Source organism: Vigna unguiculata, chromosome 11 (assembly GCF_004118075.2).
Source record: "Vigna unguiculata cultivar IT97K-499-35 chromosome 11, ASM411807v1, whole genome shotgun sequence".
In the NCBI taxonomy this organism is placed as follows: Eukaryota; Viridiplantae; Streptophyta; class Magnoliopsida; order Fabales; family Fabaceae; genus Vigna; species Vigna unguiculata.
Genome location: NC_040289.1, coordinates 4,259,410 through 4,278,867, shown reverse-complemented (window position 1 = coordinate 4,278,867; position 19,458 = coordinate 4,259,410). Strand labels below are relative to the sequence as shown.

At 29.8% G+C, this 19,458-nt stretch overlaps 3 protein-coding genes across 4 annotated transcripts; 1 reads left to right on the top strand and 2 right to left on the bottom strand.

The window, feature by feature from the left end:
* Nucleotides 1-8,824: 8,824 nt before the first annotated feature.
* Nucleotides 8,825-9,754, top strand: LOC114168412 (MLP-like protein 28). 2 transcript variants are annotated; one of them, XM_028053206.1, is made up of 2 exons: nt 8,825-9,090; nt 9,231-9,754. In XM_028053206.1, exons 1-2 carry the CDS (start codon nt 8,904-8,906, stop codon nt 9,500-9,502), a joined length of 459 nt encoding a protein of 152 aa, XP_027909007.1. In that variant the 5' UTR covers nt 8,825-8,903; the 3' UTR covers nt 9,503-9,754. The 2 variants fall into 2 exon arrangements, with proteins under 2 accessions (XP_027909007.1, XP_027909008.1); XM_028053207.1 differs by having other exon boundaries at nt 8,828-9,090; nt 9,234-9,549.
* A 2,602-nt stretch (nt 9,755-12,356) lies between these two features.
* On the bottom strand, nt 12,357-14,817 carry LOC114169102 (MLP-like protein 43). The gene is made up of 2 exons (XM_028054125.1): nt 14,557-14,817; nt 12,357-13,071 (listed from the first exon to the last, which is right to left on the bottom strand). The coding sequence occupies exons 1-2, from the start codon at nt 14,741-14,743 to the stop codon at nt 12,800-12,802; spliced, it is 459 nt and encodes a 152-aa protein (XP_027909926.1). The 5' UTR covers nt 14,744-14,817; the 3' UTR covers nt 12,357-12,799.
* A 3,065-nt stretch (nt 14,818-17,882) lies between these two features.
* On the bottom strand, nt 17,883-18,788 carry LOC114168992 (MLP-like protein 43). The gene is made up of 2 exons (XM_028053997.1): nt 18,524-18,788; nt 17,883-18,383 (listed from the first exon to the last, which is right to left on the bottom strand). The coding sequence occupies exons 1-2, from the start codon at nt 18,708-18,710 to the stop codon at nt 18,112-18,114; spliced, it is 459 nt and encodes a 152-aa protein (XP_027909798.1). The 5' UTR covers nt 18,711-18,788; the 3' UTR covers nt 17,883-18,111.
* Nucleotides 18,789-19,458: the final 670 nt, after the last annotated feature.

The window sequence follows — 19,458 nt, the reverse complement described above, 5'->3', positions numbered from 1 at the left end:
TAGGATCAATGAATAATTAAAATATATATAAATGAATAAAAAGGGTCAATACGTAACTAGAGATAAATATAAATAAATAAATGAAAGTAAATATAAATTGAATAAATAGGACCAGTGCATAACTGGAGATGAATATAAATAAATAAATAAATATTGGGAACTAAATATAATTTAGAATGAGGTTAGGGACACCTCACTTAGGGTAAATATCGAGATAAAATAATTACGAATAGATAAAAAAAATAATCAAAGTAAAAAGATAAAGTGATGGATGTCTCCTTCCCTTACCTTATTTATCGTGCAAATTATACCAAGGTTGTACTAAGACTTTGATGATAAATTAATTTTTCTTTTTTTTTCTTTCTCCTCTTTCTTCCTTCTCACACGCAGAGCTTCTTCTTCTGTTCCTCTCTTTTTTTTTCTTCTTTGGTTCTCAATATCTCTCCTTTCTTCCTATTCATTCTATTTATACTCCTATTTGTAATGATTACATTAGTTCAACCTTAACCTCATTTCCTTTGGTTTTGCTTTTTACGTTCCAATTCAATTACTCGTTCGTAGATCTTTTTTTTCCTCACAGTAACATGATAAAGTGGCATTTATTGCCATGTTATCCTTTCATATTTTATTATTATTTTTTTTTCAATAGCTTTTATGTTATCTACTTATCACTCTTTTATTCTATATATATATATATATATATATATATATATATATATATATATATATATATATATATATAATTAGTTTTTTTTTTCTTTAACAGAATTACCTTATACGGTAATCATTTCTTATTAATTCCAATTATAAAGTCTGATAGTTTAATTTGAATATATATTTCATATATAAGTGATTTTTTTTTAAAATCTAATTAATCTTATATTTTAAATTTGTCCTCAATAATTCTTAAATTATAGTTCTTAAATTATGTGAAAAAGATAATTATAATTTCATAAAATTTTCAAAAAAAAAAAAAATATATATATATATATATATATATCTCTTTTATTTTATTTATTTATATTATCATTATATATATATATATATATATATATTTTTTTTTTTTTTTTGGATGTTACAATTCTCCTCTACTTATAGAAATTTCGTTCTCGAAATTTTATTTTATTATTATTATTTTTTTACTAAAATAAATGAGGATAAATTCCTCTTATTTTTTCTTCTAATTCCCATGTAATATCTCCATTAGCTTCATTCCACATGACCTTCACTAGAGGGATTTGTCTGCCTCTCAATTCTTTGATCTTCTTGTCCATAATCTGTACAGGCATTGCGTCAAATGTAAGGTTATTCTTTAATTGTACTGTATCAGGTCTTATCACATGAGTTGGATCAGAAATATATTTTCTTAATTGAGACACATGAAAGACATTATGGAGATTGGAAAGGAACGGAGGTAAGCAAATTTGATATGCAACAAGACCTATTTTTCTAAGAATTTGGTAAGGGCCAATAAACCGGGGAGTGAGTTTCTTTGATTTCATCACTCTACCAATTCCAGTGGTTGGTGTTACTTTCAAAAATACATGATCACCTTCTTGAAATTCAAGAGGTCGTCTTTTCTTGTCAGCATAACTTTTCTGTCTACTTTGAGTTGCTCTCAATTTGTCCCTGATCATTATGATTTTCTCTGTTGTCTGTTGAATCATGTCAGGACCTAATACTAAATTATCACCGGTCTCAAACCAACACAAAGGTGTTCTACATTTCCTCCCATATAATGCTTCATAAGGTGCCATACCTATGCTGGAATGGAAACTGTTGTTATAGGTGAACTCAATCAAAGGCAGGTATCGATCCCAACTATCAGAATTTTCTAACACACAAGCTCTCAGCAAATCTTCCAAAGATTGAATGGTTCGTTCAGATTGTCCATCAGTTTGGGGATGATAAGCTGAGCTAAGGTGAAGTTTGGTACCTAAGGCTTGATGTAAACTTCCCCAAAATTTTGAAGTGAATCTAGGGTCCCTATCAGATATAATACTTATTGGAACTCCATGTAACCTGACAATTTCTCTTATGTATAAATCAGTCAATTTTTCCAATGAATACCTAATGTTAATGGGTAAGAAATGAGCAGACTTTGTTAACCTATCCACGATAACCCATATGGAATCAAATTTTTGAATGGTTCGTGGGAGGCCAACTACAAAATCCATTGCTATACTATCCCATTTCCATTCAGGTATATCTAAGGATTGTAGCATTCCCGCTGGCTTTTGGTGTTCTATTTTAGCTTTTTGACAAACTAGACATTTTGCTACATATTGCGCCACTTCCTTTTTCATTTTGGGCCACCAAAACATTTTCTTGAGATCTTGATACATTTTTGTTGTGCCCGGATGTATGCTTAATTTGCTTTTATGTGCTTCTTCTAGAATCATTTCCTTAATTTCCTCATTATTGGGTACACACATCCTGTCCTTAAATCTCAAAGTTCCGGTTTTATCTATGCCAAAATTCTCCCCACCCCTTTGTCCTATCAATTTCTTTTTCTTATTAATTAACTCATCACTTCCTTGTGCCTCATGGATTTGCTTTTGTAAATTGTTAATGATCTGAATGGAGTTTAATTGCATTTTATCATGGCTTAGGGTGACCGACAAATTCATGTCTCTAAATTTTTCTAACAAATTCATTTCATGAATCATTAGTGAAGAGACATGTAAAGATTTTCTGCTTAACGCATCTGCCACTACATTTGCCTTACCTGGGTGGTACTGTAATTCAAAATCATAATCTTTCAGAAATTCCATCCATCTTCTTTGTCTCATATTTAATTCTTTTTGGTCAAACAAGTATTTGAGACTCTTATGATCACTAAAAACTTCAAACTTTCCACCATAAACATAATGTCTCCATATCTTAAGTGCAAAAACAATGGCAGCTAGTTCTAGATCATGGGTTGGGTAATTTTTCTCATGTGTTCTCAGTTGCCTGGAACTATATGCCACTACCCTTCTATCTTGCATAAGAACACAACCTAATCCCATTTTGGAAGCATCACAAAATATAACAAAGTGTCCAGTAGGATCAGGTAATGCTAAAACAGGAGAAGTGGTTAATCTTTTCTTGAGTTCTTGAAAACTATTTTCACATTTTTCTGTCCATACAAAAGCTTGGCCCTTTTTGGTGAGTTGGGTTAAAGGCAAAGCTATTTTAGAAAATCCCTCAATGAATCTCCTATAATATCCTGCCAAACCGAGAAAACTGCGAATCTCAGTCACTGTTTTTGGTGGTTCCCATTGTAAAACTGCTTCTACTTTGGTCGGATCCACTGACACTCCGTTATTGGAAATCACATGTCCTAAGAATTTAACTTCCTCTAACCAGAATTCACACTTAGACAATTTAGCATATAATTTCTTTTCTTTCAAGATTTGCAAGACAATTCGAAGGTGTTCCTCATGTTCCTCAAGAGTCTTAGAGTAAATAAGAATGTCATCTATAAAAACAACCACAAATTGATCCAAAAATGGATGAAAGATCCTATTCATGTAATCCATGAATATTGCAGGAGCATTGGTCACACCAAAAGGCATCACTTGATATTCATAATGACCATACCTAGTTCTAAATGCAGTTTTTTGTATGTCTTCTGCTTTTACTCTAATATGATGATATCCGGACCTTAAATCTATCTTAGAAAATACAGAGGCTCCTCTCAATTGGTCCATCAAGTCATCTATTCTAGGAAGAGGGTATTTATTCTTTATGGTGAATTTATTTAATTGACGGTAATCTACGCACAACCTAAAACTTCCATCTTTCTTTTTAACTAACAAAACAGGGGCTCCCCAAGGTGACACACTAGGACGAATGAACTGTTTTTCAAGTAAATCTTCTAATTGTTTCTTCAATTCTGCTAATTCAGAGGGTGACATCCTATATGGTGCCATAGAGATTGGTCTAACTCCAGACATCAGATCTATGGAAAATTCAATTTCTCTGTTAGGTGGTAAACCAGGAATATCATTGGGAAAGACTTCAGGAAAATTTTGAACAACTGCTATATTTTTCAACTCAACTTCCTCTTTTATTTCCATAGAAGATAATAACAAGTACCCTTGAATTTCATTCCTTAAAGGCTCACTTTTTGAAATGGTAGGTGATTTTAGAAGATTCTCAGAGTTTGGAAATATCACTGATTTCTTAGCACAATTCAAAAGGACTTGATTGGAAGATAACCAGTCCATACCTAAGATTACATCTAGTTGAGATAAAGGTAGACATATTAAATTTACAAGGAATTTTGTATTCTCAATGAACAGTGGACAGTCTAAACAAACTCTATTGGTTATTACTGAGTCATTTGTGGGAGTTGAAACAACCAAACTAGTTTTTAGAAAAGAGGTCGACATATTAAGATGTTGAACACAATGATTGGAAATGAATGAGTGAGTTGCACCTGAGTCATACAGTACATTTAAAGTTTTTCCTTTAATAAAACACATACCTTGAATTAGATCATGGTTTTTAGTAGCTTCAGCTCCAGTCATGGTGTACACTCTTCCTGTTGTGGTAGGTCTTGTCTTGGTTGCAGTTGGATTGAAATGTGGCTTCTGTTGTCCACACTCAGAGAATATGTGACCAGGTTTCCCACACTTGAAATGTGGCTTCCTTGCTTCAACTGCATGAACTCTATTTCTTTTGCTCTCCTCACATCATTAGGAAAATATTTTTCTAAAAACCTTGTTCTAAATACATCCCAGGTAATAATTATTCTTCCTCCTTCAAGTAATCTCCTGGTACCATCCCACCAATATTCGGCTTCTACTATTAACATAAATACAGCATAATCCACCTTTTGGTTGTCAGCACAGTTCATAACTCGAAATATTTTCTCCATTTCTTTAATCCATAATTCAGCCTTTTCTGGATCATATCCTCCAGAGAATTGTGGGGGTTTGTTTCTCCTAAATTCAGCTAATCCTTGTGATTCAGGGTTTCCTTCAGGTCTTTGATTCCTCATTAGAGCAGCAGCCATGTCTCGGATAGCTTGCATTGCTTCAGTTAATTCATTGTTTCTTCAAATGTTTGCCATCTGGAACTTATGAGTTAGAAAGAAAAATATATATAATGAGCACATTTCACAGATCTCGCATGAAACGTCGCTCTGATACCATCTATTGTGACGAAAAAAAAAATCTATTTACTTACTTATTACAGTATACTTATAAATATTTAGAGGCAAAAATTTATACACTAATATATAATTATATTTAAAATATTCACATTTATATATATATTTAAATACTATATACTTCCTATATCCACATTGTTTAGTACATTTTATATTTCCTATACTGGAAGAGGAAGAAGGGTTATTTATTTACAGTTTTCCCCTCATATGCGGTTTATCAAACAGGTGGAGGGAAAATGTTATGGATAGGATTCACTTGGACTGTTGGGGGTAAATAAAAGGTAACTCCGATTTGTCCTTCGATGACAATCGGTGCATTCGGAGCAGAGAGAAAAGTAATGGTAGAGTTTCCCGTTCCCTGAAATGTTACAGAATTATTCACTACATTGGTTTGCCATGCATTTCCCGGAAAAACAGCCACAATGTCGGCGAAGAAAGGATCAGGCGTGTTCGGAGCAGCCATCTATGATAATGTTATAAAATTTTGTTTTTCGCACACAATCAAAAGAAATAGGGAAGTGAGACAAATATCACAAAAAAAAATAACATATCATAATAAAATAAAATAAAATAAAAATTCTCCTAATTCCATGAAACTTAATTTTTTTATTATACTTTTATAAAGATATTGATTAATTTTGTAGTGACTAGTCAGGATAAATGAGCTTATGGCCAACAAAGTAACTCAAGAACATATCATCTTAAGTAATACTAACTCGTTTAAATCCCCAAGGTCATACCTCCAACTACAATAATCAAATCTTTATTTATCATAAATTTTATTTCAATATTAAATCATATAATTATATAAATAAATAGATAGGATCAATGAATAATTAAAATATATATAAATGAATAAAAAGGGTCAATACGTAACTAGAGATAAATATAAATAAATAAATGAAAGTAAATATAAATTGAATAAATAGGACCAGTGCATAACTGGAGATGAATATAAATAAATAAATAAATATTGGGAACTAAATATAATTTAGAATGAGGTTAGGGACACCTCACTTAGGGTAAATATCGAGATAAAATAATTACGAATAGATAAAAAAAAATAATCAAAGTAAAAAGATAAAGTGATGGATGTCTCCTTCCCTTACCTTATTTATCGTGCAAATTATACCAAGGTTGTACTAAGACTTTGATGATAAATTAATTTTTCTCTTTTTTTTCTTTCTCCTCTTTCTTCCTTCTCACACGCAGAGCTTCTTCTTCTGTTCCTCTCTTTTTTTTTTCTTCTTTGGTTCTCAATATCTCTCCTTTCTTCCTATTCATTCTATTTATACTCCTATTTGTAATGATTACATTAGTTCAACCTTAACCTCATTTCCTTTGGTTTTGCTTTTTACGTTCCAATTCAATTACTCGTTCGTAGATCTTTTTTTTCCTCACAGTAACATGATAAAGTGGCATTTATTGCCATGTTATCCTTTCATATTTTATTATTATTATTTTTTTCAATAGCTTTTACGTTATCTACTTATCATTCTTTTATTCTCTATATATATATATATATAATTAGTTTTTTTTTTCTTTAACAGAATTACCTTATACGGTAATCATTTATTATTAATTCCAATTATAAAGTCTGATAGTTTAATTTGAATATATATTTCATATATAAGTGATTTTTTTTTTAAAATCTAATTAATCTTATATTTTAAATTTGTCCTCAATAATTCTTAAATTATAGTTCTTAAATTATGTGAAAAAGATAATTATAATTTCATAAAATTTTCAAAATATATATATATATATATATATCTCTTTTATTTTATTTATTTATATTATCATTATATATATATATATATTTTTTTTTTTTTTGGATGTTACACTTATGCATCCATATACATCATACCTCATTTCACAATTCATATAGCACTATAGACAACCAACACATACATAAATATCTCAAAAATTATTTTATTCATTTAATAGCTCACACATGTAAGGGAAAGACCTCCAATTTGCCACTTCTAGACTCTTATGATATAAAATCAGTTTATTAGTATCAACGATGCTCCTTCTACTTTTTTTTTCCAATCCATGACTCAAACCAATACAATGCCACTAATTGAACACCTATACATCATACAATCACACTCATTTTCGTACCAAAAACCATCCCTAGTAACCATCACCATCTTATTTTTCCACTGAGCATGCCAACAACTGTTGGCCACTCAGTATTGCCTGGCAGCATGTCTATACCGCCAGGCAGTGCATTAGGAATTTGGGAAAATTCCAAAATTTCTAGTACTTGCTGGAAAACCTTAAAAATCCCAAGAATGAAATCAACATTCCAGTTATAATTAAACCACATGCATTCACACATCCAGCATGCATTTAAATTCAATTTGTCCAACCAATTCTTCTAATCAACCAATTTCCAATTTTTGTACATTACAGTTCGTTATCACACTCAATCCCATTTTGATCCCTTATGCATACAACCCCAAATTCATCAAATTACCATCCAAAGCATATATTAATATTCAATTATGCCAAGAAATCATTTTAGCAAGTTCACATAACCACAGAACACCCAACACATCACTAAAACACCAAAAACATATAAAACATGTGATTCCAGTGTTCACTAAAGAACCACCAGGTGGTTCATCATAGAACCAAGAAAACCGTGAAGAAAATGGTTGTGTCGCCTGGTAGGCCTTCGTAGCCACTAGGCGATTTCTGGGAAGAAACCCAGAACTCACGAAAAATAGCGTAAATTAAATGAGAATCAAACATTAAGACCATGAAAATCATGCAAAACAATTTAATCAACATTAAAACAAGTATGGATAGCTCCCCTTACCTGGTTTCCTTGTTCCAACACAATTCCTAATGACTTCTTCCTTGTTCTCAAAGGTTCCACTCTAACTCCCTTTCAACACTCAAATTCTTTCTCTATATCATGGTTTCTCAGTTCTCTCTCACTCTCCTTGCTGCCACACTCTAGGACTCTATGTTTTCTCACTCACTCTCAAAATTTCCAGCCCAAAAATAAATAAAAATAAATAAGATGAAATTAATTAAAATTAATGGTTAGTGGCCATTAGTGTGCTTTTACTACATCTCAGTTGCTTCCAAACTACCCTTCTGGTTCCTCAAGGGATCTCTAGAGTTTCTAGGTTTTTCTTCCTTGAGCAAAAAAATTAAAACATGAAAAAGAACAACCCTTGCTAACCAAGGTTCAAACTCACATTCTTCCACCTACCAAGCATATGCATAACCATCAAGCAATCATGTAATTTATGTTAATTCATGCATACATACCATGTTAATTTATACTTCTGCATTCAAAATATATTTGTAAAATAAACCCAATTAAAATATCAGACTAAGACACACACAGGACTCAAACCCAAGTACTCTCCACATCACTTCACACATTCAACCACTTGAGTTCATTGTTCCGTGTCTAGGACTTGTCAAGAAATTCTTAGGGTATTCCTAACCCACCATTATTTGTACTTTATTAATTATTATTTATATAAATTTTTGGTCTTACGGTTTACATCTTATTCCTTCTTATTTTCAGTAACCTATAACCTTTATTGCACTATTGAGAGTGGAATGAGGTATTTCCAATTCTAATAGGGTATCAAAATGGGTCCCATAATTTAATTAGATGTTTTATATAAGAGGGACATGGTGGAAATACTCTTCATCATCATCATCTCTGTCTTTGTCTCTTCATTATTTACCTTCTAGTTCTTCTTTGATCATCATGACACTTGCTGGTAAAATCACCACTGAAATCGGGGTTCATGCAACTGCAGAAAAGTGGTTCAACCTATTTGCAAAGCAACTCCATCATGTTCAAAACCTTGCTGAAAGAGTCCATGGAACCAAGCTGCATCATGGTGAAGACTGGCACCACCCTGAGTCCATCAAACACTGGACTTATGTCATTGGTAATTCAACTTCTGATAACTCTGTAACACGAAACCCTAACGTAGTTTTTTCTTTTAACCTAATTTTGAATAATATGCTTGACCTTTTTCTTTATCTTTTGTATAATTGTGATATTGGTTTTTGACTTTGAGAAAAACAGATGGTAAGGTGACAACATGTCTGGAGAGTATTGAATCTGTTGATGAAGCAAACAAAACAATCACGTTCAAGGTCTTCGATGGAGACATCGATCAGCACTTCAAGGTTTTCAAGATCATATTTCAAGCAATCGATAAGAACAATGGTGGTGCTATTCTCAAATGGACCATTGAATATGAGAGGGTTAGTGAGGAAGTTGATCCTCCTTATGGCTACGTCGAGTACCTGCACAAATTCACTAGAGACATTGATGCTCATCTTCTCAAGGCATAGCTCCAAAAGTTATTCACAAAGTTAATAATAAGAAACAATGGCTTTAGCCTTAGGTTAAGTGCTTATCTGTAAAATAATATATATCTGTGTGGAGTTTGACGAAGGATGGTTATGTTATGTAGATCCTTCCTTTGTGTGGAATAAACTTGGGTATGCATGTGGTTCATGTATTGAAGTTTGTTGAATTATTGTATGTTCAAGTGTTCAATATGATGTATGAAAATTTATGACGTGTAAAACTATGTATTATCATTCCGTGCTTTCTTTTTTTATGTTTATTGAATTATTATATCATATTTTTCTTTGCTGAGAAAGAAAACATTGATTGAATTAAGTGATTGTTTCAAAATATTCAACAACAAACGCATTAAACAAAATTTCAATAAAATGTACCCGTGTTTTAAATGAATCATGAATGTAATATAATATAAATAATATAAAGAGCTAAATACATTTTTAATTCCTAAAGTTGGACGTGAAATTTTAATTTGTTCCTTTTGGGAGAATAACCCCTAGAGACTTTCCGTGCCCAACATCTCTTTGGATACTTGATTTTAGCACTAGTACAGGTATGACAAACATGTTGGACCACAATTCAAATTAGTTTCCCAACTTAATTTGAACTAGATAAAAATATCACAATTAATCTAAACAACTTGTAATCAATAATCTTAAACAGTAACAAATAAATCAGAAAGGAAATTCATCATAAAAGAAAGAGAATTCAATTACAAACAACCTTGTCTCTTTAAGATTTTAGTCATTCATGATGAGCATTGATCTTCTCCAATTAATACAATACATTCCTCTTTTCCCTTATACAAATATTATATTGAAATTTTAGGAAGAAAGAGTAGAAGAGAGGTCTCTTCTCTACAGATTTGCTTCCTCCAACAGGGGGAGGGTCACTGTTTTATATTCTGGTATAGACGGTGCTCAGTCAATTTTCCCAAGCTCAGCCACACAATCTTTATGTCCTGGATCTCCTTTTTATTTGTGCTTAGCCCAAAGTCTGGATCAGTATTGAGATACCTCTGTCGTTGAATTAATTGATTTCTCCTCATCATTGGTCCACTTTCAAATTCGTGGCTTAGCAACGTTCTTTTGGCTCAACAGAAGGATTTATAATTGTGTTCTATGTTTTCAATTGTTGTGCCTGAGCTGGATTGGCGTGACTCAGGTAATTGATACCTTTTTCTATTGTTTTCTTGCAAAAGAGTGGCAATTCATTTAGATTCCTTATTTATCATTCCAACAAATTAGGTGGTGTGAATGTTAGAGAAGGAATTAGAAGTATATTGTTTTGTGTTTTTGCTTTAAATTGAATCATGAAACTTAATCCAAAGGGAAGCCTTTATCATATATTGTTGCACACCATATGTTAGATAAAAATACAAAGAAGTTTTATTTTTGTTTTTGTGAAAGTTTTTGTCTAATTGAGTTATGAATTGCAATAATTATCAAATGTTGTACAAGTCTCTTGGGAAACAATATTTTTCCACCTTATTACATGTGCAATTTTTTACACTTGTCGATCCCGTAACATATCTCTCTTCCATTTGTTTCTAATATCTTGAGACACAATGATGTAATTCCTAAATGCTTGAGTCACCAATGTAAAGTTTGTTTCAATACAAAGATAACCAATCTTTGTTTCAATCCCTAAATACGTGGATATAGAATGTTTATCATAAAAAAGTAATATATAGTAAAGCAATGACATTTTTAGAATTATTAGTAAGGAATAGATTATAGTTCAATTAAAATCGTAATATATCTCACTATAAATTATGATAAATAACCGTAGTCTATAATAAAATAGACTACGATTTTACGTGAACTATAATCTATATTATCTTCAATAAACTATTAATCTATATGAACCATAGTCTATATTATTTTGAATAGTTTAATTTATTTCATTTTTACTTTGTCTGCGAAAGTCATTGTTGTCTCTCGCTATTATTGAATGCAAACTTTTCCTTCTTCACCATGAAGGACGAGCTTTTTCTATCTTTTTCTTATTACTTTTGCTTGGTGTCACTCAATTGTCCCCCATTCAAGTTCATGTCACTTTCCTTCTCATTTTCTTCCTCTTCCATTTGTTTTTCTCCTCAAAATTCAAACATATGTAAGTAATATTCGTGGAGAACTCGCTATTGTTGAATAATTCGTTTTCTTTTTTCATATTTGTTATTGAGAATGCTAATATAGATTAAGAAATGTAATTTGGTATAAATTTTTATTAAATTATTTTTTACATGATCCTTACTGTCGTTAATTCCGTCGGTTAATAAATATATACATCAATCTTACGTTCAGTACCTTTGTGATTTTTTAGCTATAAAATTCTTGAAGTTATAAAATATAGCACATGCTATGAATGCATTTTTAGCTGAACAAATATGGCTGTCTGCACCGTCATTTATTTTTACTTACCATTAAGCCATTATAGCTTTTATTATAGCAAAATTGTAAGGAAAAATCAATTGTGCAGATACTTGTTCAGCCAAATGCAGTGCTATATTTTATAACTGCTACAATTTATAACAAAAAAAAAAAAAAAACCAAGTGTCTAAGATTGAAAAAATTGATGGTGCATTCATTAATCGACAGAAACCAATGACAGTAAAAATCATCCTAAAAATAATTTAATATATATAATAATCACATTTCTTAATCTGTATTAGCATAAAGAAAAGGAAGAATGGCTTATTCAACCATGGTGCCATGACTTTCTATATTAGATCATTTATATATTATATTACAATCATGATTCTTTTGAAAAACAAACATTAAATCACTGAAATTTTCAGCAAGTGCGTTTGCTGTTGAAGATTTTGACAAAAATCAATTAATTCAATCAACATAGACAAGACGATATTCATATGCATCATTGAACACTTGAACACATACAATAATTCAACAAGCTTCAAGACATAACCACATGCATATCCAAGTTTATTCCACACAAAGGAATGATCTACATATAACATAACCATCCTTTGTCAAACTCCACACGGATATATATTATTTTACGGAGAATGATTTTTTGACAACTTTCTCTTATGACATGAGGTATCATCTCTTAAATGGTTATTTATTTTTCATTTATTCATTTTTCTATATTTCAAAACCACTTAAAAAATAACACCTCATATTGTAAGAGAAAGTTGTTAAAATTTAGTAGTCAAAATATCATTGTCCGTATTTTACAAATAAACACTTAACCTAAGGCTAAGGCCATTATTTTTTATTATTTATTTATTTATTTATTTTGTGCATAACTTTTTTAAGCTATGCTTTGAGAAGATGAGCATCACCGTCTCTAGTGCATTTGTCCAGGTACTCGACATAGCCATAAGGAGGATCAATTTCCTCACTAACCATCTCATATTCAATGGTCCATTTGAGAATAGCACCACCACTGTTCTTATCGATTGCTTGAAATATGAACCTGAAAAGCTTGAACTGGTGATCGATGTCTCCATTGAAGAGCTTGAAGGTGATTGTTTTGTTTGCTTCATCAACAGATTCAATACTCTCATGACATGTTGTAACCTTACCATCTGTTCTTTCCCAAAATCAAAACCAATATCACAATTATACAAAACTGAATAAATCGATTTACACTACACAAAAAAAAAATCTTAAAAGAAAAAACATTATTAGAAATACTCATATTACATAAGATTTTTCTTGCAAATTTGTTAAAAAATTTTACAAGAAAAGACTTTTTTCTACCATTTTTTCTAAGAATTTTAATTGGCAGAAAATTCCTTCGTTGATAATCATTTCCTACAAAATTATAAAATTTGTAAATATTTCCTACAAAATTTGTTGTGAAAAATGTTTTATACAAAATATTTTGTAAGAAAATTGGTAGCAATTTTTTGAATATTTTTTTTTACAACAAAATTTATAAGTATTTTTTTAAAAAAAAAATTTAAAACAAATTGGCAGGAAATATAAATTTTTTTAGCAGGAAAACTAATTGGAAAATATTAATTTAGAGACCATTTTAAAAATTAAGAACAATTGTCGTTCAAATCATTAAATCGATTTTTAAAATGATTAATTTTTGGCTAGTTATAATTTAGATTCATTTAATCTTTATTTATTTTGTGAGTAATTCTCTAAACTCAAATATTATTAATTCATATTTTAAAAGTTTTTATTTTTATTTTTGTAGTTCTTGCAAATTTCTCTTTTCAATTTTAATCGTGATTTATGGTTTCTTATCGTCAAGAATCTAACCTAACAACAGTTTTTTTTTATCAGTAATAAAAAAAATTAATGAGAATAAACAAGAATTCACAAACCACTTATAAAACCTTAAAAGATTGATATTTATGGGTCTTATTTTTCATATTCAAGCTTTTCATTTGTACTTTTTTGAGACTTTTCATCCATATACTTATAATTTTAACCCACCCACAGACATGAGAACATATTTGTCTTTAATCTAATCATGATACCATGGTTGATTTTTTCTTTTTTTGGGATAAACTAGGAAATTTATCACACTTTTGACATAAAATATTTTTACTTCTAAAAATTTCTAAGAAGTAATCACTGAATTATCTTACATCAAAATCAACAGCTAATGAACTGGACCTAAACCTAAAAGTGGGAAAACTGCAGAGAGGCAAATATATTCAAATTTAGGTTAAAAACAAATCACTACTAAAAATCTAATTTTCTGTCAATTTTGTTTTCAAATTATTTTTGTAAAAAATATTTATAAATTTTGTTATGAAATAAAATTTGCAGGAAATTGTTGTCAATTCTTTTGCAAAATATTTTGTATAAAACACTTTTCACAACAAATTTTGTAGAAAATACATGCAAATTTTATAATTTTGTAGGAAATAATTATCCATGAAGAAATTGCTTCTCAATTAAAATTCTTAGAAAAATAACAGAAAAAAATCTTTTTTTTAAATATTTTTAACAAATTTGCAAAAAATTTATCCTATAATATGAGAATTTTTAATAATGAAAACTTTTAGTAATAAACTACGTTAGGGTTGCATTATTAGAAGTTGAATTACCTATGACAAAAGTCCAGTGTTTGATGGACTCAGGGTGGTGCCAGTCTTCACCATGGTGCAGCTTGGTTCCATGGATTCTATCACTAAGGTTTTGAACATGATGAAGTTGTGTTGAGAAAAGGTTGAACCACGTTTCAGCAGTTGCATGAACCCCAATTTCAATGGTGATTTTTCCAGCAAGTGTCATGATGATCAAAGAAATACTAGAAGGAAAAAATGAAGAGAGAAAGATGGAGATGATGATGATGAAGAGTATTTCCACCATGTTATATAGAACATATTATTCACCAACTCTTCACAACTAATTAAACTATGTGGTCCATTTTGATGATACCTACTAGAAAAGGAAATACATAATCAAATTTTATACTTTTAAAACTCCAAATATAGTAATAGATTTCTTCTAGATGATTTTCTTCATTGATCTTTACCGTGACAATGTGCCCTTTAACACAAGGCATGTGGAGCTGGCTGAGTGATAAAAGTTAGACTTAATAACACTTGTCAAACAATTTTTTGAACTTCAGAGCCTTCGCCCCTTTAGGGGTTTCTTTCTCCTCAATAATATTTCAAGAGCCACTCTGCAAAATTTTCCATGGTACTAAAGTCAAGCTTGTTTAATAAAATTGAGGTTTTTATTTTCTTTATCCATTTCTGTAAACATTTATTAAGTGAAACTATTTTATGATAAAATAAGGACATGAAAAAAATAGTAAATATAACTTTTAAGTTACTTAATAACAATTAATATTTTAATAATTTAAAATGGAAAGAGGTATGAACAAGAAATATGTATAGGAATAGTATGATGATGTAGTAAATATACACCTATCTCTATCTTTATATCCAACTTAAAAAAAATATTACTTGTATATATATTGTGTCAATATAAAGATTTTTTTATTAAAATTTAAACTAATGTATGTTATACTCGTGGATATTTCTTTTCCATGTAGGAGATTTAGTCTCCATGCAAATTTATCTTGCTAATTTAGTGAAGTGCAAAGATCATTTGCATATACTTTTTTTGTTATTTAGATCTTTGTAAAAAATTTTATGTGACTTAGAACACTACAAGAAAATTATTAAATAGTGACCAATTTTATGACCAAAAATATGTTTAGAGACAAATTCTTTTGGTAGCCAAAATCTAGGTAACTAATGTTGGTGACCAATTTAGAGATCAATTCATAATACAAAATTATTTTAGTTGCCAATTTAGAGACCAATTATAATTTTTAGTTTATAAATTGATATCTAAATTGGTTACTACAATGACTAATTATTTTTTGTCACTAAAATTGGTCATTAATTAAATATTTGCTTGTAGTAGAATCATTTAATGGAATGCAACTCCACACAGTAAAAGATTCTATAAATTTGCTATTTCTGATTTAGAAGACATGCAAAGTTTGGTTGTTAGTAATTGGAATTTATCACTTGGTATTGTTTGTATTTTTGCTTGGATAAAATATTTTGTTCCGACTTCCATAAAACTCATAAAAACTCAATGTTGGATTCACATTCATGCCTTATTTTGGATTATTAATAACCGAAAGCATTTTTCTCAATAGCAGATGAAATTGGCACACCTTTTTCTTTAGATGATTATGTCAAGAATAAGTCTCGAGATTTCTATACACGTGTCTTGGTTGATGTTTATTTGTTATCTAATTTGTCTAATCAAATTTTCTCTAGCACACCGTAATAGGGCATGGATTCCTGAATAGGATTTTGATCTTTTGAAGTTGAGAATTGCAATGACTTTGCATCCAATGTGACTCTGTTATTCTGCACAGTGTTTTTATCATCATCTTAATACTTTGTATAAAATAAAATTCTATTGATTTCATAGCTAGAACAACATAAAACTTCAAACTTTAATCCATTTACAAGTTAGGTTAATGATTTAGATGCAGATGGATCCCTTATGATTTCTTCTTTAAACCAAGTCATGAAACTTTCAAAAAGCATTTTCTTCGACAACTAAAGCAATTTTGTGAAGCTTTCTGGTCTTTCAATGCCTTATATTCATCAATCTTAATATTGTAGATAATAGTGTGAAGTTAATTGAACCAATCTTTTATTATAATTGAATAGTACATAAATTCTAATATCACTCCTTATGTTTTACAAAATTTCGGCAACATTTGACTTGGTATTCAAGTGACACAAAGTGAAAGTTGTGACACAAATCCCCACAATTAAATATGCACTAAATGAACAACACAAAGTGTAATAAACCAAAATTGAGTAAAATATAAGAAATGTAGATTATAATTTATGTACTAATCAACTAATAAAACTTGATTACTCTTCTTAAATTGTTCAATCGAACAATTCAAAATTTAATACAATTATGGTTAGTACAACCTCCTCCAAATCTAAATAAATTTTAGATTGTTTAAAATTGGAAGAGTACAAGACAAGTCAATGTTTGACAAGTCAATGTTTGCCAAATGGTCGAACACCTCCGAACTCAGTACCAACACATTTAACCGATATTTCAAATTACAACTAAAATAGACAAATAATAAATACTAACTAAAAGAAATAAAAATATCTAAGAATTCATGCTAAACATCAAAAGATTAAGAAAAAGAATTTACAAAACTAGTAATAATAAATTTATTCTATCTAATTCAACACTAGTACATTTTATATAAAAAATAATAATAATGAAACAAAATAAAAATTAAAATATGAAACTAACATGTTTAACACAACGGCATGCAATGCGGGCTTTGTGGTGTTTAACATTTTTTAACCGGGCATACAAGTTTATCACCGTGCTTTTTTAACATTTTTTAACAGCGGTTTTCATTTAATTACTGGAAGGCTTATTTCGCCCTAGGGTTATTCAACCACGGTGAGATACATAACTTTCTATCACCTGCTACAAAATTACAATTTTATTTTAATTTTTTTTTAGAAAATACTTAAAAATTTTGTAGAAAAAAAATTGTAAAAAATTGCTACCAATTTTTTTTTGTAAAATATATTGTATAAAACACTTTTCGCAACAAATTTTGTAGGAAATACTTGTAAATTTTATGATTTTGTAGAAAATTATTACTTGCTAGTTAAATTTTTTAGAAAAAATGGCAGAAAAAGTATTTTTTTACAAACTTTTTTAACAAATTTACAAAAATAAAATCATGTAATATGAGAATTTATAGTGGTCTATATTCATATCATTTATATATTATATTACATTCATGATTCTTTTTAAAAACTGACATTAAATAACTGAAATTTTCACCAGTGCGTTTGCTGTCGAAGATTTTGACAAAATTCAATTAATTCAATAAACATAAAAAAAATGATAAGAAATATATATTTTATGCATCACATTGAACGCTGAACATACAATATTTCAACAAGCTTCAAGACATGACCCACATGCATATCCAAGTTTATTCCACACAGAGGAATGATCTATATAACCATATCCTCTGTCAAACTCCACACACATATATATTATTACAGTTAAACACTTAACCTAAGGCTAAAGCCATTGTTTCTTATTATTAACTTCGTGAATAACTTTTTGAGCTATGCCTTGAGAAGATGAGCATCAATGTCTCTGGTGAATGTGTGCAGGTACTCGACGTAGCCATAAGGAGGATCAACTTCCTCACTAACCCTCTCATATTCAATGGTCCATTTGATAATAGCACCACCACTGTTCTTATCGATTGCTTGAAATATGAACTTGAAAACCTTGAACTGCTGATCGATGCCTCCATCGAAAAGCTTGTAGGTGATTGTTTTGTTTGCTTCATCAACAGATTCAATACTCTCCAGACATGTTGTCACCTTACCTTCTGTTTTTCTCAAAATCAAAAACCAGTATCACAATTATACAAAAGATGAAGAAAAAGGTCAAGCATGTTATTCAAAATTAGGTTAAAAGAAAAAACTACGTTAGGGTTTCATATTACAGAGTTATTACAAGTTTAATTACCAATGACATAAGTCCAGTGTTTGATGGACTCAGGGTGGTGCCAGTCTTCACCACGATGCAGCTTGGTTCCATGGACTCTTTCAGCAAGGTTTTGAACATTATGGAGTTGCTTTGCAAAGAGGTTGAACCACTTTTCTGCAGTTGCATGAACCCCGATTTCATTGGTGATTTTACCAGCAAGTGTCATGATGATCAAAGAAGTACTAGAAGGAAAAAATTAAGAGAAAAAGATGGAGACGATGATGATGAGTATTTCCACCATATCCCTCTTATATAGAACATAATTTACCAACTAATTACTATGGGGTCCATTTTCAAACCCTAGTATAGAAAAAGGAAATTCCTAATCAAATTTTACTTTAAAACGCCAAAAGTTAAGTGTGTAACCTAAATTGTAATTTTGGTATTATGTGATTTTTCATTAGCAATAAGTGTAACTATTTAAGTTAAAAAAACAATTATTTTTCTAAAATTAAACTAAATGTACTTACCTTCCCTCGTATAGAAAGGGGAATTTCTAATCAAATTTTACTTTTGAAACGCCAAAAGTTAAGTGTGCAACCTAAATTGTAATTTTGGCATCTTATTAGTTATTTGATTTTTCCTTAGAAATAAGTCCAACTATTTAAGTTGAAAAAAATCACTTATTTTTCTAAAATTAAGCTAAATGTACTTACCTTCCCTAGTATAGAAAAGAAGTTTCCAAATTAAATTTTACTTTGAAACGCCAAAAGTTAAGTGTGTAACCTAAATTGAAATTTGGTATCTTATATAATGTTGTTTTCATTAGCAATAAGTCTAACTATTTAAGTTAAAAAATCTCTTATTTTTTCTAAAATTAAACTAAATGTACCTTTTCTTTATTTTTGAATTAGAACCATGTGTTTGGTAAAAGAATCTTAATTTTTTTTTTCTAATTTTTAAATACATGTTTA